Here is a 23564-nt window from a genome sequence, read left to right as displayed (position 1 = left end):
CTCCACCTCCTCCCTCAGCAGCCGGGGGCGTGGCCTAGCGAAGTGCCCGCCCCCCGCCTGCCCCGAGCCCCGTGAGGGGAGGGGCGGGGCGGGGCCGCGAGCGCGGCGCGGCCGTTAAAAGCTTTGCCGCCCCGCTGCCCGCCCAGTCAGCGGAGGGAGGGCGGCGCGGGACGGTGTGGTTTGTTGCGCCCCGGGCGGCGATGCTGGAGAATGGCTCCTTGAGGAACTGCTGCGACCCGGGCGGAAGGGGTCGCTTCGGCTCGGCCGAGCGGGAGGAGGATGCGGCGGGCTCCCCGCGGCCCGCCTGGGTGGTGTCGGCTCTCTCCAGCGTGCTGATCTTCACCACGGTGGTGGACATCTTGGGCAACCTGCTGGTCATCGTCTCCGTCTTCAAGAACCGCAAGCTCAGGAACTCAGGTAAGGGGTCGAGCCCCCGGCAGGGGGTAGCGGGAGCCCAGGGGCCCCCAAAGCCCCCCTATATCGGGGCTAATATGTGCAGGGACCCGCAGGCGCTCAGCCCTGCCTAGCTGTGCCGTGCCCTGGCACTTAAGGAGGGATTGCAGGTCATTAAGCGCCTCTTAATGAGGTGTTTATGTAGTCTTTGTGGAGCTGAAGCATTAAATCAAAATACCAGAAGCAAAGAGTGCCTGAAAGTATCGGAGGAAGAAAGAAGTTGCACAAAGCGTGCCTGTGAGGTGTCAGCCCGAGTCCGTGGGAGCTCACAGCGCTCCTCAGGACACCATCCGCTATCGGCTGCTCACCCAATGCCCTACAATCAGAAATAAAGTGGTTTTTTTCTCACTCGTGTCTATAATTTGTGTGTGCGTGCTCTGAAATGTGGCTCTGTGTGTTTCATTTGCTGAACTTTTTGCTTCCCATCCTTGTTGGGCTAGCTACACGTGCCTCAGATGACCAAACTCTGTAGATAGTAGCAAATTCTTGGATTTTCCTTGCCCTCCACCGCCTTATCTTGTCAGGTTTGCTGACTTGCCAGGTGCTGGTGGGGTGAGGGTGTTTCCCCCGAAGTGCAGTGCCCTAATAAAGCCCTGTCCCTGCCCAAGGTCTCCCTGCACCAAGCAGCTGCTGTCTGCTTACTGCTTCAGATCCTGGAGACCTTGCTTTGTGATGGGCATGCAGGTCTGGGTGACAAAACCTTGCCTGAGGAAAGTCAGGTGCACGGGGGCTCTGTATTACATCTGTTCAACTTCATGCCTAATTAAACAGCCAGGTGCTCCCTTACAGAGGGGGAGGAGGCATGGGGGGCTTGAATTTCCCAGTTCTTTTTTTTAGTGGGTTCCAATTCCTCCAGCATTCCATGTGCAGCGTGACTAGAGCTCCTGCTAAATAGGACTGTGTGCTCATGCTCTTGCTGGAGAGGGAGACTGGTCCCCAGCATCAAATCCTGGCTGAGGGGTAGCAGAAGAGGGACTTTTGGAGCAGTTTCCTTCATTTGAACTGACAGCAGAGGGAGGGTTGGGCTGGGAGTGTTTGCCTGGGACAATAAGGTTCAAGACTGATCAACGTGCTCCATGGCATCGTAAGACTCTTGACATAAGACATGGTCTTCTTATGTAATTCAAATATACACTAATTGAACTGCTTCTGGGGTCATCCCTCACGTGATGTCACTGACCCTATCACGACCATCTCTTTGTCTTTGATAAGTATCATGAAAAACATCAGGGAACCCCTTTTGTGTAATCTTCATAAAGTTAAATAGCTTAAATAAATTGCTGGTTTTTAGCTTGCCATCAGGGAGAGATGGGTCTTGGGGATAAAGCTGAAAGAGGATAGTTTGGTAAATGTTCAGAGATCTTTCCAGAGAGAAATTCGTAAGGAGGGAGCAGAGTGGTAGAGAATTGTTTTAAGGGCTGTGGGTGGAGTGCTGGGGGAAGGGGGAGGTGGTGGAAATCTACGGCAGTGCTTGGGAGCCCTTTTCCTCAGACAAGGAAAGAAGATGGGCCCACAGGTGGTCTTAGAGGTGCTTCTTTCTGAGCAGACCAGAAACAATGTGTTAGTACTAGCAAGAGAAGGGTATGTGGGAGAAAATGAAATGGTGAGGGGAAAATGACACACAAGGGGTTAGACTTGGTGGAAGCAGTGTCAGACAGAGACTAGGTGAAGCCAAGTGGAGTGATTGTGAGAGAGAGGGTCTGGATGACTGCAGAAACAAGGAGGGGCACCATGAACACCTGATTCTCTTTGAAGAAGTTAATGACAGAGATTTTTGGATAGGTATGAGAGTATGGAACTTCAATTAAGCCTATGTTCTATAAGAAATAAATTAAGCAGCTCTGCCAACTTCTGTAGTACAAATAGTAACCTTCCCTTCTAAGCAGCTCTGCCAACTTCTGTAGTACAAATAGTAACCTTCCCTTCAGAAAGCAAATTAGGGCTTTATCATACTTCCAGGACTTATCAACGCTATTCTCTCCTAGGATTTCCAAAGAAACCTGATAATTGCAAACAATTTAATTATACATCACTCTCCTTAAAATCAAAGCATGGTCAAAAGCTAATCTATTTTAATGCTGTTATATAATATGGGACACAAGAATGGAGTGAAATAAAATGACCCGCTACCCTTTCTGTTGGTAAGTATTACGCACAGTAGGTGAGAAATGGAGAATGGGTAGGCCTGATGTTGGTAGAGATTGCTCATTCACTCCTTAAGCAGTGGGAATTTTGCCAGCCTTACAACAGGAAAATCATTTCATAGCATACGGAAGCCTCTTTCCCACATTTCAATGTTTTTGGAGGGGGAGGGGAGAACTTGTGCAGGCTTTTCTAAGTAACACACAGCATAATTGGTATGAATCAACATGCTTGTCTTACATAACTGCACCCAGCCTGCTTGTGAGAGGCTGAGCAATTTCTGATCTCTAAAAGTGACCAAATTTACATAAAGTAACGCTTTTATCATTTCTAATTTTAGAGGGAAAGTAACTTGGTCCAATACAGTAGAAAATTAAATAAAACTTTGTATATCAGAATGATGAAATAAATTAACCTGTCTTTCTATTTGATGTCGTGTACTGAATTTTCAAAAGAGACTATTGATTTTGTGTGTCTTCATTTAAGTATGCCTAATTGGAGGCAGCTTTTAAAGTGCTAAACTTTTCAAGTGCTAAAGTTCACCTGTGCTAAACAATCACCGCTGGATGGTCAAGTGTCCTGAAGGTGTATCAAGTTCAAAATCACTAGATGATTTTAAGACTTTCAGGACATGCATGTAGCGTATGTTGTATAGCATAGCTATAGAACATTATGGGCTGGGGGAACAGCCTAATAGGATGTAATTCAGAAAGTAGGAACTGACCAGGCATCTCCTGTGGGAGGGCGATAGAGCAAACTGTTTGTATTTCATTGGCCTTAATGCCAGCAGAAAACAGTGAGGTGAGAATTAGGCACATTCACCAATATAATTTCACAGAATTGTGCAGACCTGGGAACCAATATTTATTAACCTTGGTGGGCTGCCAAAGAATGCATTAGTGGAAAGTGATATTTCTAGTGCATTGTGTCAACCCTTCTTACTCTCTTTCTCCACTGTTTTCCTTTCTATATATAATAACTAACACAGCGAAATAAGACTGATATCTTTTCAATGGCAAGATGCTCTTACCATAGAAAATGAATTAAAATTAATGGGGTTTTGTTCCCACCCATATGAACACAGCTGCATTTGCATGTTTAATTAAATAATGACTGTGCGTGTGTGTGGCTGGTAGAGATGGACACACTACTCATATGCATAGACATCTGCATGAAATGAAACATTTTTGCATACAGAATTGTAATTTTGTACTTGTCTTTATACTAAATAAAAATGTTTAGTAATATAACCGAGTCTTGTACTCTTTTTCCTGTTTCCCTCTCTGTAGTCTTCACTCCACATTTCTGTTAGTTTTATCCACTGTTATATCCTGTTTCCAGTTATTCTTCATATCTTTGACTACACCAGTTCTCTTTTCCTCCTGTATGCCTTCCCTATTATTATTCCTGTGCAATGGGGTAGAGGACAGCTGTCTGCTGGGGAGGAATTTATCTTATCTGACTTTAGAAGACTACAGTGGAGATACCTGTTTCTGAGCTTCTTCCTTTAGCATCCCCTTATAATTAGGGGAGAGGAAACAGAATTTTTAGTGCACAGTTCAGGCATCTTATTTTTTGACATCTACATTTGAACAACATGATTCAGCTCACAGTATTGTTCATTTCTCTCCATTAAATACAAAGAGAATCAAGAGAGACTATCTCAGTGTGGACATCTACCTTTAGGTGAAATAAAATCAACTTACAATGGTTTCAGGTAGGACCATGCTAAGCAGAACTTTTGTACTCCTGACTTCTTGGACCCTGGATTTGTAGACTTCTTTTCCCTGGGACTGTGTGTGTGGTCAGCCAGCCTTCACATTCTTTCTCAGATTCAGGATCTCTAGCCTTGAAGCTACTCTATGCTGAGGAATTCATGGGAACATGACTTCAATATTCACAAAAGTTCATTGAACCCAACACTTAAAATAAAGCTCTCTTATCTTATCGCATTGTAATAATTCTGTGGTTCAAGCTTTTTTTTTTTAATATAATTTGAAGTATTCGCTTATTAGTTGCTAATTTATAGTGGGCTTTATTTGTAGAACTAAAATTGTCATTTAACTTGGATATATCATTTCTCTCCCTATTGAGAACACTTACGCCGTGTTAATAGAAAACAAGCAACTATTTCCCTCTCAACCTTTGTTTTTCCACAGTAAACTAGCCAAATGCTTTTATTTTCCTTTAATTAAACAGACTCTTCATTTCCCTGATTGTATTACACATTTCAATTTGCCTATACAAGCTGAATTTATCTTTATTGAACAAGAGAAGACAGAACCGATAAAAATAACAAAGATGAAGTACCACCAATACTTTCACCAAAATAATATTGACATCCCATTCTGTTCTGTCCTTCCCTGAATGGACAGAATAGACCTGATATGTCTTGAGACCACTTTTATGTGATGATATCATATAGATGGCTCTTCCTGGTGCAGTAACTTGCTAATACAGGTCTTCTTTTTCTTATGCATTTTCAGTCCCCACAATCATTATTTCTTATCTGACCTCATACCCCATACTATTATACTCTATCCACTTTCTACTCTTTTAATCCTCAAGAAAAAAAAAAAAAACAGATCTTGACAATTCCCTATAGCAATGTGGGGTCCAAACTTTGTGTTAAAACAAAAAATCATTGGTTCTCTCTGCGTTCTGTGACCTAACCCTTCTGAATCAGTTATTGCAATGTAGGTTATCTCCCTCTGGTCCAACAATTTTCTTTCATCGCTGTCCAGGCAGTGGTAGCAGCAGAATGTGTGGTAACATAGCAAATATGCTTCCAAAGCTAGATCAGTTTAGAGCAATTTTCCAGGTACAGAAAGTCCAGCTTTTATTAAGTAAAGATGATCAGGTTAGTAAGTAGAGCCTCCTTGTATAAACTTACATTGAATTTTATACCATTTGCCTTTACCTGCATCTTTGTTTCTTCCTTCCAAATATTTCTATAGCCTTGTCTGCAGTTAAAGTGAGATTAAAAAGCCCAAAGATTTCTCAATCCGTTCTTTCTCTCCAGCTAATTCCCCACCTAATTCAGGTGCCGTATTACCACATAGGATATGATCGACAAATGGATCTTCTAGGGGGATTAATAGTATTTTAGTTTTCTCATTACTCCCTGATAATTGTTTTCCCAACTCATTGCAAGCACCATTCATGCAAAACGAAACAGCAACTGTACCAGCACCAAGGAAGGAAGGGGGAGATGGACACTAAAGTGTCCAGTTAAGTGTCCACTGGACACAGATGGACACTAAAGCACCACAGCTGCAGGGGAGCCATGGCAAAGCTGCTGTCAGGGTGCATGCAGAGCAAAGCTCTCTGCCACAGGCTGGCAGAAATCAGCACTTCCTGACCAGGAGGGAGAACAAGAGAGCACATTCAGCCCTGTTTCAAACATCCCACAAGTAGCTCTGTCCTGTCAGAGGCCATGACACCATCTCTGAGATAACAGACGTGAAAAAATTCTTGCTATCAAGTATAATCAATCTTTCTGACCTGCAGACACTTTTGCTTTATTGCAGATATGATAATTCCTCACCTGACGGAGTGCCTTGTCCCTAAGCCCACCATTACTGTCCTTTTATAAACTGTAGCAAAATTTCTCTTCAGACCAGCAGCTGGTCTGAGTTGATTTTAAGTCTCTGTTCAGGTTCCCCCTCCCCCAGTAACTCCTCCATCCTCCTTCCTTTTATGAATGTGGTGAGAGGGCACTTTATTTGTTCTACAAGTCTTTGCAAAGCCAATTCAGTTTAGGTTTTTGCCAGTTCCCACTTTATCCATATTACTCTCTCTAGCAGTTTTCTTTGGTGGAAATCTTTTTCTGTTCCATCTATCCTCTTTTCTTGCCCATGATATCTCTGCTGAGAAAACTTTTCCTGCATCTAGACATGGAACTTTTCCTTATATTTTTTTTCCTTCTTTTGGATGCAAGTTTCAGATATTTATGTATTTGTATCTTCAATATGAAGAAATGCCAAGAAGCTTCCTTCACATTCAAGTCCCTAAGGTCCTCAAAATACTTGACTTCTCTTTCTTAAATAGCTTATTTATCCAAATGTGTGTTTGTTTGTTTGTTTGTTTGTTTTTTAACAGAGATAACTAAGAAGGAGATTTGTTGGATACTTTGAGTGTTCAAAGTTAAAGCAGCTAACACTACCAAAAACAACAGAGAAAGTACAAAATGTGTAAACCAAATTCTAGCACCTAAGGATTGGGATAAAATTCTAATCTGAAGCAGATTATTGTACAACTGTAGTGTGCTTTGAATCTTTCTTCAAAGCACCTGGCAATACCATATTAGATGACAGTTCCAAATCTTTTTTTTTTTTTTTTTTTAATCCTTTACAGGAAGTGATCTATTTATTGATAAATGAATAGGAAACATATCACCAAGATCAACTCCAAGATACTTCTATTTTAGAACAAAATGTCACATTCTATTCTACTGGGTAAATGGAGCTATTGGTGTTCTTATCCTTAGAGGAAACAGAATGATAAGCATTTGCTTGGACTGGAGAGGTATAAGGGTTTACTTGGACCTGTAAGAGAAGATTCTAAGGATATATTTACACTGTGTATTTCAGTTGGCACAAGTTTATGCTGCTCATACTCTGAGCTAAAGGAAAGCCAAATGATGATGTAAGCGTGATGCTTTGCATGCAGTGCCATAACCAGGCTCTCCATAGATCCAGCTCTAACACAGTCACACAGCCTTTTTTTTTTTTTTTTTTTTTTTTTGAATATCAGCTCAGCATGAGTAAGCTTCCTTTAATCCCCCTGAAACATACAGTGCAAACATACCCTCAGGGTTAAGAAATTAGAAAGACCTCTTGGCAGCTGAGAATGCAAATTCCTATGTCTCTTAGCAGCACTCCCTGTGCAGCCAGCTCTCTCCCGGACTCTGGACAGGCTTTTCCTTCTCAAGACTCACTGACTGCATGAGGCGTGACCTCTCTGCAATAAAGCTCTATTCTTGGATGGACCAGCAGAAGATCTTCAAGGATTTATGGTGCTCTTTGACACAACCAGCCAATGAGCTAAGAGACCAAATCTACTCACAGAGAGCCAGCACAGCTCATTTTAAAAGGCCGTAATTTTTCAAGTATTCTTAGGAGACATATATTTACCAGGTGGCTTGAACCATTATATTGAGGTTGCTATGGGAGACTATAGTCAATTCATTAAATCAGTGACAAACCGTGCTCTGCCTCTAGGAGTAAATCCTACTCCTACTCCAACTCAGACTTATTCTGAGTAACATTATCTTTAGATATGCTCCAGATTTTAGCTTCTTCTAAATTATCATTTAGAAGCAAATACTGGTACCTAGATTTAGAGTGTCAAATACATTACCTTGTTCCCAAGAATACCTATGAGAACAGCCATATTATCCTGGGCTGATAAAACAAAACCATTTTTCTCCTTTGTGGAGAGGAAGAAAGGCTATGGTAGCATACATCTTCCTAAAAATCAGTCTGAGCGGTTGCTCTGGCCTTTAAACTTCCACCTTCATAGGGACATGAAACAAATTTCCAGCAAAAGCTAACAAAAATATGTCTAAATCACTGTGGGTGTAGCTCCATTGGGCTCTTTAACAAGAGTAGCTGCTTTGGTAGCTCTGGAGTCCTGCTGGTCTCGATACTGGTAGCAAGTGAGCTGTATCAGTCAATGTTTTCCTGACATTGCAGCTGAGTATGGGACAGTCATGTCTTGGTATGACAAGCGATGATGTTAGCCTAAACACATTCATTGAATGGCGTTATTGATTGCTGGTATCTGGACTGCTGGGATTCTTTCTTAATTATTTATTAATTATAGAGATGTTTGATTATACTGTCTAATAAATTCTGCTTACACTATGTCTAGAGAAAAACATACCAATTCTCACAAAGATACTAATTTTATTCAGCCACTATTTATGGACTTTAACTGGGCTAATTTTCAGTGTTTAAATACCCATATGAAGTCTATACCAATATTGCATCACTTCCACAGGCATCGTATTCTTTCTGCTATAGAACAACATCTGTTCATCTGTTCTGTCAGACTGCTGTATTTGCACAGTGAGGGCAACACCTGCTGTCAGGAAATCACTTGCAGCCACTGGAGTTAGCAGTCTAGCTAATAAGAAAAAATATCTGCTTAATACATCGGCCTTGTAAATATCATTATGTTAACAAAGTATAAATTCAGAGCTAACATTAAAGAGTAAAATATATCCCTGTGTAAAAGACAGGGACCTATAATGGACATCCTCATATCTCCAAGGTTGCTTAAAGCCTGCCTGAAATTCTCAGTGTCCTCTCATACTAAAAACAATTATTTTTTTTCCAATTATATCAGTATACACAATATTTAATTTGAGTTCAAATAGTGAAAAGGACCTTATGGTTATCACCTATGAATATTGTTATCTGATCAATCTAGGCATTTTTATTTCCTTCTGACTCATAGCTTGGACAGTCCTTTTCATTAAAGTAAAAATAATCTACTTTACTGAATGTTATCTGCATAGTTTAAAAAGAATGTGGCTATTTAATCTACTCACACTGTGATCCTGCCTGTGGTGAGGTTCATCAGCAATGTAGTATTTAGGGCTCTTTTTTAGGATGTTCTTAAAAGTAGCCAACTCTATTCAGCTTTCCTACTGACAAATAAGAGAATGTTCTATTAGGACATGATGCTTCACTTCAAGATCAGACAAGATATATAGGTGGTGTAGTCACTATGTGCCGTCTGGGAGTTATTTACATGAACTACAACTTGTGGTTTTGAAACACTCTTGGGAATCTAAGTTGAAGATTGAGTGTTCCGGCAAATTCATTTGAAGTCGGGTGTTACCCACTGGAATGCACAGAGTGCAAACTTTGGATTGTTAGAGAAGAAAAGTTTCACACAGCACCTAAACTGGAATTTCTGTCTCCACTTAGACAAACCATCTGTGACTGAGTCTGCAAATGCAAAACAGCATGCAACTTTAACACACCTTTGTACATTCTTCCATGTTGTCCTTTAAAAATAAACGGCCATCCTTTTTAGATTCTCAGGTATAGTTAATTCCTATATTTTCTTAAAAGCATCTCAGCAAATCCGTTCTGATGTAGTAAAATGTACTACTACACTGCTCTGAAATAAAGCCACTCATCACTGCAGGTGTTTTTAGCCTCATTCATTGAGACTTATCAATTCTGGGTTCTGGCTTGAGGACTTCATCTCACACAGCCAAGAGCTAAGAATGGCATGTGTTACCCACCATGTCAAATATAGAGGTTTGCACAAGGAATCAGCAGTACACAACAACTTCTGGATAAGTATGAAATGATGTAATAGATTTCCCAATGTTGGATGTCAAGCTGTTCAGAAACTGTAGCCCCTACTTTACAGCTATGTGCAAGATTGCTTAACTCCATTATGTACAGACTTAGAATTCACAAAACCCAGATGTCAATCTCCTTACAAAGGAATACTTGTATATATTCTGAAGCAGATTACTTTTTCCAAAGCCTTCCTACAGAAACCAGATAATTATACTAACCAATATGTAGTAGCTCCATCAAAGTTTACCATACGTTCTGTTTTCAGTAAAATGCTGTACTCTTGGATTCTTTGTGCTTCTTTCATGAAATGTAAATAAAAATCATCTGCAAAGAATTGAGAGTGAAATACTTCAGAAACTCTAAGAAATGCAACTGTGTATTCTCTTTTACCCCCAAACACTGCCAGTACCACTGAGGCCAACAGAACTTATTTGAAGAGTTGAAATGGCTTCCATATCACTTCCAGAAATTTTATTTGTAATAATAATTTACAAGACAGATCTGTGGGTAGCATCAGCCTATGAGAACACGTGACATTTCTAATTATTTTCCTGTTCTTGCATGTCATTTTTTAGGTTAATTATATCATAACCTAAGCAAAGTTTGACTTAATTAATTCTTGGAAGACAAGCAGTCAATAAAATTACAGGATGCTGTAAGAAGGTAACACTTTTGATTCAGCATTAAGGTAATGAATAGTAAATTAACTAATCCTGGAAAACATTTCCAAACATATGATGGACAAGAAGATGATTGGTAATAACCAGCTTGGATTTACAAGTGCCTAATTATGCTTATCCAATCCTCGTAGCCTTCTACAAATACATGATTAGCTTGGTGGATGAAGAGAGAGCACTAGATGTTGTCTATCTTGACTTTAGTAAGGATTTTGACATTCTTCGATAACATATTCTTAAGACTAGCTGGGGCTAGGTAAGTGGACAGTGAGGTGGATTGAAAACTGGCTGAATGACTGAACCCCGAGGGTCATGATCATTGACAAAAAATCCAGTTGGAGACAAGTCACTAGTGGTGTGCCCAGGGGTTCACTCTTTAATATCTTTATTAATGACCTAGAAAATGAGGCAGAGTGTACCCTCAGCAAGTTCACAGTGCACAAAGATGACCAAAGTAGCATATGGGAAAGGGTTCTGCAAACTGGGTAAGCTGAACCTAGCATTTGTATATCTAGATGAGGTGGGAAATTCTGGCCCTGCCCAAGCCAGTGGGAATTGGTTTTCAAAAGTCTTTTAGCTTGGATCTGGTGCTTCTTCCCTCTTTCTGTGCAACCCTCACCACACCCCACGCCCAGCCTCCCAGGTCTGTAAATTTTTCTTGGTACAGATTCTCTGTTTGGCTCAGACCATTATATCCAGAGACTGTTCGGATTTTGCTGTCATAAGGAATGTGAGGAAAGAAGCACAGTCAAAACAAAGTCCTACCTGTTCTAATCTGCACTAGGACCTGTTGTTCTGACCAAGGAACTCTTATCTCTTTTTTAGTATGTCTTTTTTCTACCTATATAGTAACTGGTAGATTCTTAGGTGTCTTCTGCTATTTAGTGGGTCAAGTCTTTTTGTCTTCCCCCTATTCCCTAGTGAGAACAGTAAATGCGCTGTATACCTACTCCTACCTGGAGCAGGTACCTCATTGGAGCAGGTTACCCAGAGAGCCTGCTGAGTATCCATGACTGGGGACAGTGAAAACCTGACAGGACAGAGCCCTGAACAACCTGCTGTAGGAACCCTTCTTTGAGAAGGTGGCTTGGACTAGATGATCTCCAGAGATCTCTTCCAACTTTAGTGATTCTCTGGTTATACGCTGATGTCTACCACCCTTCATTTAACTAGCTCACCAATATCATGACTCATGGGCTCAGAACAAACTGAGTGTATTTCCAGTCTTTTTGCAACACTTTTAGCGTCTCAGAGGAAAGACCTTAATTGAGGAAGTGATCATTACACACTTTGTTTAAAATGAGTTGAAACACGAACCACCCAATGCTTTAGAAGAGAATATATGATCACTTTTTATAAAAGCATTTTATTTACTCATCAGTTTAAATGTTGTTTACAAACCTATGAGTATCATTATAAGATGAATCATGTCAGTGTACTTTACTTTAAGACCTTGTTTCCAAAAGAAGCAGATGGCACAGACTGACAACAGCTTCTGAAGATATTCAACTCCATATGCATGTGCAATGATGAGGCCTTCTAAAAGCTAAGAACGAAAAGGGTAAGAGTTTTCCTTACTGAAAGGTTTATAATGGCTCTTTTAATCAAGAGTCATCTATTCAAGGTTGGACTAGATGATCTCAGAGGTCTTTGCCAACCTGAATGATTCTATGATTCTGTGATTTTCTTCCTTGGCAAAATAGGAAACAGGAGAGAAAAAAAAAAAAGGGGGATTTAAAAAAAAAAAAAGGAAAACAAGATCATAATGAAGGGACTCCAGAGAATGTTAGAAGCGTTGGGAACTTTTCAATCTGCATGATCCTAATATTAGATGTTTCTAGACACCATATTGACTGCAGTGTATCAGATACCATTTTTAATAATTCCAAGACTGCCTTAGAATCCCCCACCATGTCTGGAAACCCCTAAAATATGTAGCAGCAATAACTAGTTTAGATTTGATTTCTTTTTGCAGCTGTAACTGGCTTGCATGTGTTTGTTACTGGTTGTGTGTCTGCCACATACTGCAAGTTATAGAATCCTAGAATGGTTTGGTTTGGAAGGGACCTTAAAAATCATCTAGTTCCACCGCCTTGCCATGGGCATGGACACTTTCCACTAGACCAGGTTTCTCGAAGTCCCATACAACCTGATCTTTATTAGGAGTCCCGCAGAGCAGTTGACTAAATCTTTGTGGAAATTACCACAAAAAGTCTTGATCTGAATCAAGTTTTAGGCTTCAGGGTTTTTGTTTGTTTTATTTTTTTAACAAAATAACACACTACAAAATGCTACGCATTTCACTTTTTGTATATGAAATACAACATAGAGTTGGAAGACTAAAAAAAATGTACATTATTAACAAAAAAAATAGGTTATCTAGAAATTTATAGGGTCTGACTAGATTGCACCCATAGTGTTTTACAGCTTTCCATATTGGACTCTTTGTCAGCAGCAAGTGAGTTTTCATACTTGCTGTTCTTCCTGTAGGTTTCCTATTCTTCCTCAGTTGAAGCAATCAACAGCTGTGATTACTTCAAGTGAAGAAAATTAAGCTGATATGTACTTACAGATGCAGGAAACACAACTTCTTTCACGTATTAGTGAAAAAAAAAAAACACTCTTTTTTTGTTGTTCAGTTACTGCACTCAGCAACTGGAGGTTTTTAAGTTGGGCCTATCACGGGTGCCCACAGTGGTATGCACTCAGTGCAAATGTCTTCCCTTCATCCCCTACCTGAAAAGCAACTGTACCCCTAGGTAGAGAAATTCTCTTGGTAACAGGAAAGGCCTTTCATCTTCTCAGACTACAATGAAGGCAAGATCCTGACTGCAGTGTGAGGGCAGTTGTGTAAGGGAACTTCACCCCTATGATCACTGCAAAATGCATCTCAATTGCAGGTGGATGAGATACAAAAAAAGGGTATTGCCCCTTCTAATATTTTGTCAACAAAAATGGGCTGGTTGTGTAGAGGAGTGGCTGGTAAGGATCTGAATGAGAATGTTGCACCATACAACTGAGATCAGCAAAACATGGAGGCTTAAAAGGAGCTGTGCTTCTGAAGTGTCACTGAAACCTGGTGTTCTCATCATAAAAGCAGGGCTATTGCTACAGACCAGGGTTGTAGCTAGCCTTGTACGTTTTCTTTAATTGTAGATGTAATCAAATACTCAGGGAAAAAATAAGAACAAAACAACCATAATAATACTTCCCCCCATATGCTCTCAGTTTGTGATTCCTTGCAGCTCAGAGGATTTACTGAACCTAGTATGTTCTATCTGTTCAGTGACCTTCAATTTATATCTCTTTCACGTACTTTTCCAGCCTTCCCTTGAATTTAAGTAAACTTTCTGCATCTGCAAGTTCCTCTGTTAAGGAGTTCCACAGGTTTACTACCTATTGCAGCAACCACTCCTTCTGTCTGCTTTGAATCCTACTAACTTTTCTTAATAGCTCTGACTCTTCTGTCACCCCATTCCTCAGTACCGGTAACCCACTGTGGTGTCATTTTGGAGCAGTGTGCTGGACAGGCACACATTTTTTTGCAAGGTGTGCCTAATAGATGTGGTATTATCCAGTAGAGAAGAAAAAGGCTCATGAACCTTGAGTGTTCCTCCAAAGTTCTGTTTTGTGAGAGTCCCTGCATCTGTCCATCTCAGTCTCCCACCTGTTAAATCATAAGAATTTTTTTTTTTGCTTTCACACAGAGTGATAAAGAGCACTCTACAGTATAAGCAATAACCTGTGTGTTATGGTTCCAGGGTGGAATTCTTGATTATAACCTAGAGAGAGACATGCAGGCTAACCCCAGAAGAGCAGCTGGGCTGGTGAGTAGAGCACTCTCTCGGGACTATGGGAGACATAGTCTCAAGCCCTTTTACAAAGAAGGGGTCTTCTACCATAGAAGTGTCCTAACCACTAAGGTAATAGCGGATTCTCTAGAAGAGACTGTCTTGCATCTTTGGCTTCCCATTTTCTCTCAGAAAAAAACAGACAGTACCAGGAAAGTTCATTCAGTCTCAGAAAGTATCAGAAATTCAGAAAAATATTTATCACCCCATAAATGTACTGTCTGAGTAGCTATCGTATTTTTGCTCTGGAAGAACAAACACATTTTTTTTATTTTTTTTTTCAGTGTTAAAGGGTACAATTTCTTGTCTCTGGTTTGGCTAGCTCTGGTGCAGTAGGTGGCAGTAGAGAGTCACCACCGTCCCTACTTGTTCTGAATAATTGCACCAGAGAAAGCACAGATTAGCAAAATTACAAACCTATGGGTTACAAAACTCAAGCGCTTACTAAGTTTTTAACAGCACAGCATTATAAACATTTTTTTGAACCTGCAGATGGCAAACTCAGAACAGGTACTAGTGATCCCATGTTTAACCACAGGGAGAAGTCTGGGCAAACAGAAAAAACTGAAGCTTTGCTCACTTAAATTATATTAATATGTAGCTGCCAAGCATGCCAAAGTCATGATCTCAAAGACATACTAATCAGCAGTGCAACTTATGTGCCTCTTTTCATCATGACCATGTTGACAACTGAGACCTACAGCTTACTGGCCTAAAATTCAGCTCCTTCTAATGTAGCTTCTAGCTTCAACTCATAGTTGCAAATGTGGATCCAAGAGCAGCCTGTCCCAGTCCAGCAGTCTGCTGGTCACTAACCTACAATCTTAAGCTACTTCTTACATTCTGAGCTTCTAATCCTCTGAATCCTGTATTCTTTACATTGGCCCACAGCTTGAAAAGGAGTGTGCAGAGCATTCTTCACTAAAATAAAATAAAGTCAGGTGTTCATATTTATTTATCTAAAAATGAGGAGTGCCTTTCTCACCTTCTGCATAACAGAATGGAATCAGATTGGAAAAAAGCATCATCCAGAAAGTGGATGACTAGGGTTTAAACCCTATTTGGTCTGGATTCCAGACTTTTCTGTGAAAACTACTGGGAAACACAGACTTCTGACTTTCAAGGTATCTAAGCCTGAATTTCTTCTGAAAAGAAAGCTCTCTCAAAGCCCATAGGTAGCTTCACATGAAAAGGATAACTCCTACAGTAATTTTTTTCCTTCTGTTCTGCATATAGTACTCCTAGCAATGTTAGAGAAATTTCCTTACACATAGCATAAAATAACTCAAATGCTCCAAACTCATCAAATGTTTTAAACAGTTTCAGAGAACATGCGTTTCCTAAAAAGAAATAAGCTGAACATTCCATAGGTCAAAGGTCCAGCCTCAAATCACTGTTTATGTTTTTTTATTTGTTTGTTTGTTTGTTTTGCCAGAATCTCCAAAATACTGCAGTTCTAGTGAAAACTTATCACCTGTCCCTTCCCATTACATTTAGATCTGAAGTATATCCCACAAATGTCTGAAATCATGAAACAAAACTACAAAGGAGTGTGTCACTGCTTTCAAAAAGTCATATTCAAAGAAAATAAAAACCTGTCTGACACTTTATTGGAGCATTATGGTAAACCTTCTGTTAGTAACACATTGTTGAACACTGCACTACATTATCACTTCTCAGTATATCAAAGATCACCATAGTGACTTGTAGTGTCACAGGGAATTCAAATGTCAGTCTGTGAAAGACTTAATCTACTCCTTTGCGTGCTGCTGGTGTCCACTTCTGCTGGCTTCATTCCCACTGATATGTGTGGGGTTTCATCTGCATTGGGCAGTCAGGATTATACAGTTCACTGGGTTATGATCTGGCTGAATGGCCAGGCTCAAAGTGTCATTGTGAATGGAGTTAAGTACACTTGGCAGCTAGTCACCAGCGTTGCTACCAGGGGCTCAGTACTGGAGACAGTTTTGTTTAATGTTTTTATTAGTGATCTGGATGAGGGAATTGAGTGCACCCTCCGTAAGTTTGTGGATGATACCAAGTTAGCCAACACTGTTGATTTGCTTGAGTGTAGGGAGGCTCTGCAGAAGGATCTGGATATGCTAAATCAATGGTCCAAGCCCAGTTGTGTGATATCCAACAAGGGTAAGCGCTGGGTCCTGCTCCTGAGGCACAATAACCCCATGCAGTGGTATGGGCTTGGGGAAGAGAGGCTGGAAAGCTGCCTGGCAGAAAAGGGCCTGGGGGTGCTGGTCGACAGCCGACTAAACATGAGCCAGTGGTGTGCTCAGGTGGGCAAAAGGCCAACGGCATCCTGGCCTGCATCAGAACTAGTGTGGCCAGCAGAACTGGGGAGGTGACTGTCCCCTTGTACATGGCATGGGTACTTGTATGCATCTTGAGTACTGTGTTTGGTTTTGGGCCCCTCACTACAAGAAAGATATTGAGTTGCTTAAGTATGTGCAGAGAAAAGCAACAAAGCTGGTAAAAGGACTAGAAAACAAGAGTTATGAGGAGTGACTGAGGGAATTGGGGTTGTTTAACCTGTAGAAAAGAAGACTGAAGGGAGACCTAATCACTCTCTACAACTACCTGAAAGGAAGCTGCAGTGAATAGGGTGTTGGTTTCTTTTCTCGGGTGACAAGTGATAGGACGCAAGGCAATGACTTCAAGTTGCACCAGGGGAGGTTTAGGCTGGATATTAGGAAGAATTTATTCATGGAAAAGGTGTTTAGGCATTGGAACAGGCTGCCTAGGGAAGTGGTGGAGTCCCCATCCCTGGAGGTGTTTAAGAGATATGCAGATGTCGCACTAAGGGACATGGTTTAGCGGTGGGACTTGTGAGGTTGGGTTGATGGTTGGACTGTGATCTTGGAGATCTTTTCCAACCTAAATGTTTCTATGATTCTATGATTTATTCTTCCTAATAGATGGTGAGAAAAAAATAAAAAAAGTTGACACAGGTGATTTTAAACAGTTTAAGAGGCTGGTGCTTAAATGCTTTTAAAAATATACTGCGAGAACTCAAATACATTTAAAAATACTAATCAAATAAGCCAAAAGTAGAGGGAAAAAAAATCAGTGAGGAAGATGAGACATCCACATTCTGTTTATAAGTTTCAGTTTAATTTGCTTGATACTAACTATGTAATGCTCTGACTTCTGTGGTTTGTTATGTCCCAGATTAGCACATGCCAATCCAGGGCTGTTAGTATCTGCAGTATCCCATGAACAACAGAGAATGAAATCATGGTGCAGGGTTAACACTCAGTCCCTGTTCCCTTTTCCTTCATCTGGGATGTAAGAAGCATCAGCCTGTTTCCAGGAGCAGCTAACATCTTCTGGCATGCTGTTTGATCCAAATTTACTGGGGACACTCTGGAAACAGAAACAAAAATCTATCCAATCCTTAGTTCTGACTACTTACCTGGTGCCAGTTCTTCAGTCCCTCCAGAGTCATGTTTTTCTTTCCACATTGGGGCATGGAAAAGGCTTGGGCCTAAAAAGATGACCATGCACAAGAGAAATTCCATGCAATAGAGCTACATAGTTTCTATTATTAATTACAGACAAGGGGAGATAAAGGAGGGACAGTCATCTTGGCTGAAGGACTGCTTGCTTTCTTCAGGTTTTTGCATAAGCCTCGTTGATCTCCATCCATGTCGGTTTAGACTCAAACAATAGATCAAATCAGCCACTTGCTGTAATGGATCCTGGCTAACATGCCTTGGGATTAACACACTCCTATTTCTCTTTGTCTGATGGTAAAATCTGCTCCTTTAAAACTTGTAGGAGCTATGAAAGGGGGTTAGACTTTGATTTTTTTTTTCTTTTATCTCCAAACATAATTCTAGGAATTGCATTTTTATTGCTATTCCTCTTGTTATATGGACCAAATGTTTCAATGATTCACGTTCTTGTTAATAAGAGGTCTTTATTTATTATATCTTTAATGGTCTGATTAATGACTCCTTTAAGTCTATGGCAATTTTCCCATTAACTTCAGCAGTCATTAAGGACACTTAAAAGGCAGATAATTTATACCAACATATTTTAAGTAAAGGAAATAACATTGAGTTCAACATTATCAAAATAACATTTTGTTTCCATTTCTGGTAGTCAGAAACAAAAATTGTAAGCAACCAGCAACTTTCATACCGTGCCTCCTGTCAGGATCTTCGTTAGAAAGAGGTGATGTCACAACTGAGGAGGGATTTTGTATGCAAGTGGAATATCTCTTGCAGAACTTTGTATCTTTTTGAGTCCCTGGCTAGATATTTGGCTTCTGGTAGCTAGTTCTTGTAATTAAGTGGTCTTTCCATTCCAGTGAGCAAATGTGTTTCTTATAAATGAATATAATCTTCTATCTGACGAAACTGAAATCCAGGAGCTTAATCTATTGGGTAAGTTAACAAACAATGATAATCATTCCGAGATGAGCATTCTGTGGTTTCTATTTTATGAGATAGCCAAAAATTTCCTCTGATTATCTTATCAATGTCATTGAAGTCATTCCAAATGCTGCTTCTTAGGTATATCAAGGAACATTTACTTTCTCTAAGCACTTTAAAAGCCTCTAAGACCTTTAATTTCCCAAAATGTTGATGACACATTTTTTATGAATTAGATTTTTCTTTTTTTTTGTAGATTATTCATTTCAGTAATATAATATTAAACTTCATTCTGCAGTCAGACACATGGAAAAAAAATAAAAAAAACTTTGGACCTTACTTTGTGGTGCACAGTGAGAACAACCAAACTTGTAAACAGCTGTAAAAGTGACAAATTGCTTGAGGTCTTTATACATATTGCAATATCTTTCTTCTATGTTGCAAAGTGGTATATTATATTTTTGACAAGTTCGTTGCTAACTTCCCCTATTCACGCTAGATGGAATTTTCAAGAAGTTCTAAACTACATACATAATTTGGAAAGTCACTTGCCTTCCAAATATGGTTGAAGGAGCTGCCTGCTCAGTTGATTTTAACTGAATACTTATATTTTAACTATTAGCTGATGCTAGGAGGCCTGAGAGATTTGATATATTCATTTAATCACTCATTCTTGTAAAAAACAGAAAAGAAAATAAAAGTTTGTTTCTCCTGACTTCTCTATTTTCTACTGTCAGATACAGTAAGAAAAAAGGGTAAGAGTAATCCTCGTTGCTGTGATGTAAGTAGATGCTGGTAAAGATACCCCTGTTCCTTTGTTAGTGTTGTATTTTACCATAGTTTTCATATGGCTAGAAAAGACCTTCAAAGTCATGTTTCATCCTTCCTGTGCTCGAAACAGGGGTCAGCTGGGCCAGTAGGCCAGTACTGAGAACTGTTTATTTAACTGTATTTCTTACAACTTCCAACAGCAGGCATAAAGAAAGATGTTCCAGCACCGCCTTCTTCATGCCATTAAAATGTTTTTGTCCATGTCTAGACTGAGGCGCCTTTGTTGTAAATGAAGATCGCGCTCACTGCAGACACGGGAATATATTACATCCTTCCTTTTTCACTTACTTGAAGTTTGTTATCATCTACCCCTCATTTTTCTCTCTAGTTTGTTCAATCTTTCCTCACAGATCATAAAACTAATAGATATTTGCTTTGCTCTAAATTAGCTCTAATTAGGATTTACCATGTCAGTGAATTGTAGCTGTGAAAACACTCGTGTGGCCTTGGAAGTATAAAGAGAGTGAGAGACAGGCTGCCAAATGTATAACAAGGAAACTTCTAAAACTGTACACCTGTCTTGAGATGAGCTGAGTTTCTGTGGCTATGCATTGATAATCCCGCTTTCTATTAAGTTCCCTATCTGGTGTGGAAATTCACCCCTTTCCTAAACTGTATGAGAGAAAAGAGGGTTCCCTATTCTTTCATTTTGATTAAACAATGTACAGATGCACAAGCAAGTGGAAAAAATAGTATACAAGTGAAATTCTGCCATTTTTTAAAAAGCAATCCTATAGGGTTCTGCGTTTTCTGTCTCCCATCTAATGGCCTCCTTATCCACAACAGTATTTCTGTGCTTAAAATTAAATGTATGGAGAATATTTTGTTTGATGAGGACTAGAAAGCTCAGAATTTGTAGGTTTAATCACCTAATTACTCTTTTCAAAAAATAGTGTTGCCCACACAGTTTTAAAAGGTGTTGTGTCTTTTGCACTTCAGTTCATACTGTGAAGGATTTGAAGAAAAAAGTGAGTTTGAGAACCAGAAATATGTTTAATGCTACCAAGAATCTAAAGTTCATACCACTCCTTTCTGTCTCCTGGGAAGTTCCTAGAGAGTTATTTCCTATTTTTCCAAGAAAGCAAGGGGGACACTACTTGGCATGGTAAGAACCTCATTTTTCAGGAACATAGTTTAATATCTCACTGTTTTATTAAAGTTACTTTAAGTACAGCATCCAGAAGTTTCAAACTGATTAACAGCTCACCATTTAAAGAGAGACAGTAAATTTTAACCATATCACTAAAATCTCTTTGAACATAATCAGCAGAAAATGATCTGAAGGTTCCTTCTATGCATTTGAATACTTTCTTTCTCTTGTAATTGCACATTTTTACCACGTGCATATAATTAAATATGCCTTTCTACAGAAGGTAATGAAGGCAATTCACTTTTCCTTAGTCAATCCACCGGCAAAATAACTGCAGGGTAGGACATTCATGCAGAAAATTTCTGTATTACAGTCTATTGTGTAGCAATTCAGGATATACTTAAAACAATGCATCGTTCTAATCCCTGTAGGCCTCGTCTTTATGTACCCTTGCCCTTGATAACTGTCAAGCCTGTTAGTTTTCCAGTTATAAATTAGAACAACATAGTAGCCTTCCCACCTGGAGCAATTTAGACTTTTTTCTTTTTCTCCTTTTCCATCCAGCTGCAAAGTTAGTGATACTGAAGCACCTCAGCATGTGCTTATGTAATGGCTCGTTGATGGTTATGTTTATTGTTTAAGAAGCAGTGTGGCCAGCAGGTCTAGGGAAGTGATTGTCCCCCTGTACTCAGCTCTGGTGAGGCTGCACCTCGAGTACTGTGTTCAGTTTTGGGCCCCTCGCTACAAGAAGGACATGGAGGTGCTTGAGAGAGTCCAGAGAAGGGCGACCAAGCTGGTGAGGGGTCTGGAGAACAAGTCTTACGAGGAGCGGCTGAGGGAGCTGGGATTGTTTAGCCTGGAGAAGAGGAGGCTCAGGGGCGACCTTATCGCTGTCTATAGATACCTTAAAGGAGGCTGTAGAGAGGTGGGGGTTGGTCTGTTCTCCCACGTGCCTGGTGACAGGACGAGGGGGAATGGGCTAAAGTTGCTCCAGGGGAGGTTTAGGTTGGATATTAGGAAGAACTTCTTTACTGAAAGGGTTGTTAGGCATTGGAATGGGCTGCCCAGGGAAGTGGTTGAGTCACCATCCCTGGAGGTCTTTAAGAGATGTTTAGATGTAGTCCTTAGTGATATGGTTTAGTGGAGGACTTGTTAGTGTTAGGTCAGAGGTTGGACTCGGTGATCTTGGAGGTCTCTTCCAACCTAGACGATTCTGTGATTCTGTGATTGAAGATCGAAATAGAAAGGAGAGTATAATCCAGTCACCAAAAGATCTGAGACATCCTGTTGCTGTAGCTATTTCTGTGGTGGTCTAAGTTGAATGACAAAATTATTTCCCCTACAGACCTATTGGTACTATATAGCTGCTGCTTGCTGACATCATCAATAATTTAATATTGCAGATATCCAAAATAAAGTAATACGTTTTTCTTGTTCACATCTACGCTTGCTTACAGACTTATATCTATGTTTTTCTTTTTCCTCTAGGTAACGCATTTGTGGTGAGCTTGGCTTTGGCTGATCTGGTCGTGGCCTTGTATCCATACCCACTGGTGCTCTTAGCTATTTTCCACAATGGATGGACTTTGGGTGAAATGCACTGTAAAGTGAGTGGTTTTGTGATGGGACTAAGTGTAATAGGCTCTATTTTCAACATCACTGCAATTGCAATAAACCGATATTGCTATATATGTCATAGCTTTGCCTATGACAAAGTGTATAGCTGTTGGAACACAATGCTCTACGTCTCCTTAGTCTGGGTATTAACAGTAATTGCAACTGTACCAAATTTTTTTGTTGGCTCTTTAAAGTATGATCCGCGCATCTATTCATGCACATTTGTTCAGACTGCAAGCTCCTACTATACAATAGCTGTTGTGGTAATTCATTTCATCGTCCCTATCACCGTTGTGAGTTTCTGCTACCTTCGAATTTGGATTTTAGTGCTTCAAGTTAGAAGACGAGTCAAGTCAGAAACAAAGCTGAGACTGAAGCCAAGTGACTTCAGAAACTTTCTTACCATGTTTGTGGTTTTTGTGATTTTTGCCTTTTGCTGGGCACCTCTGAACTTCATAGGACTGGCTGTAGCCATCGATCCTTTGGAAATGGCACCAAAAGTTCCTGAATGGTTATTCATTATAAGCTACTTCATGGCCTATTTCAACAGCTGCCTTAATGCAATAATATATGGACTTCTTAACCAGAATTTTCGAAATGAATACAAACGAATTTTAATGTCACTGTGGATGCCAAGGCTTTTCTTCCAGGACACATCCAAAGGAGGAACTGATGGTCAGAAGAGCAAGCCTTCTCCTGCTTTAAATAACAATGACCAAATGAAAACTGATACTTTGTAAGTGTGTGATAGTCAATGCAAGAGTCTGTCATGGAGATCTCCAATAATATAGTCGTAATGTTCTCATCATTCTTGCTTGCTTGGGGGCTTTCCATTTGGATAGCACTTTGTGACTGTAATATTGTCTTCTTGATAAAGCACATTGCTCTCAGCTCATAATTTATACAAGATATCAATTGAAAATACATTTCAAAATTAAAGTAACAAGTGAGTGCAAGCTGTTTTAGTTCTGAGAGCTGAATTCTGCTCCAAGACATGAGACATTTTTTTCTCCAGCAGGAGCTTTGTGTGCTTTATCCAAGGTCAGGATTCAGGTCTTATAAGGTGCAGTGAAGGTACTTGTCTATGGGTATACCAGCTTGTCAAAGATGCAGAGTAGTATTCTCCTTACTATTTTAACTGAACAGAGCCGGGCTCTTTTCAGTGGTGCCAATTGCCAGGACAAGAG

General features: G+C 40.1%; 1 protein-coding gene across 1 annotated transcript; it reads left to right on the top strand.

Annotated features, from left to right (window-relative positions):
• The first annotated feature begins 200 nt into the window (after window positions 1–200).
• MTNR1B (melatonin receptor 1B) lies at window positions 201–23117 on the top strand. The gene is made up of 2 exons (XM_035542564.1): window positions 201–417; window positions 22249–23117. The coding sequence occupies exons 1-2, from the start codon at window positions 201–203 to the stop codon at window positions 23115–23117; spliced, it is 1086 nt and encodes a 361-aa protein (XP_035398457.1).
• The last annotated feature ends 447 nt before the right edge of the window (window positions 23118–23564 follow it).

This window comes from Cygnus atratus, chromosome 1 (assembly GCF_013377495.2).
Source record: "Cygnus atratus isolate AKBS03 ecotype Queensland, Australia chromosome 1, CAtr_DNAZoo_HiC_assembly, whole genome shotgun sequence".
Lineage (NCBI taxonomy): Eukaryota > Metazoa > Chordata > Aves > Anseriformes > Anatidae > Cygnus > Cygnus atratus.
This window is presented reverse-complemented; position numbering and strand designations above follow the sequence as displayed.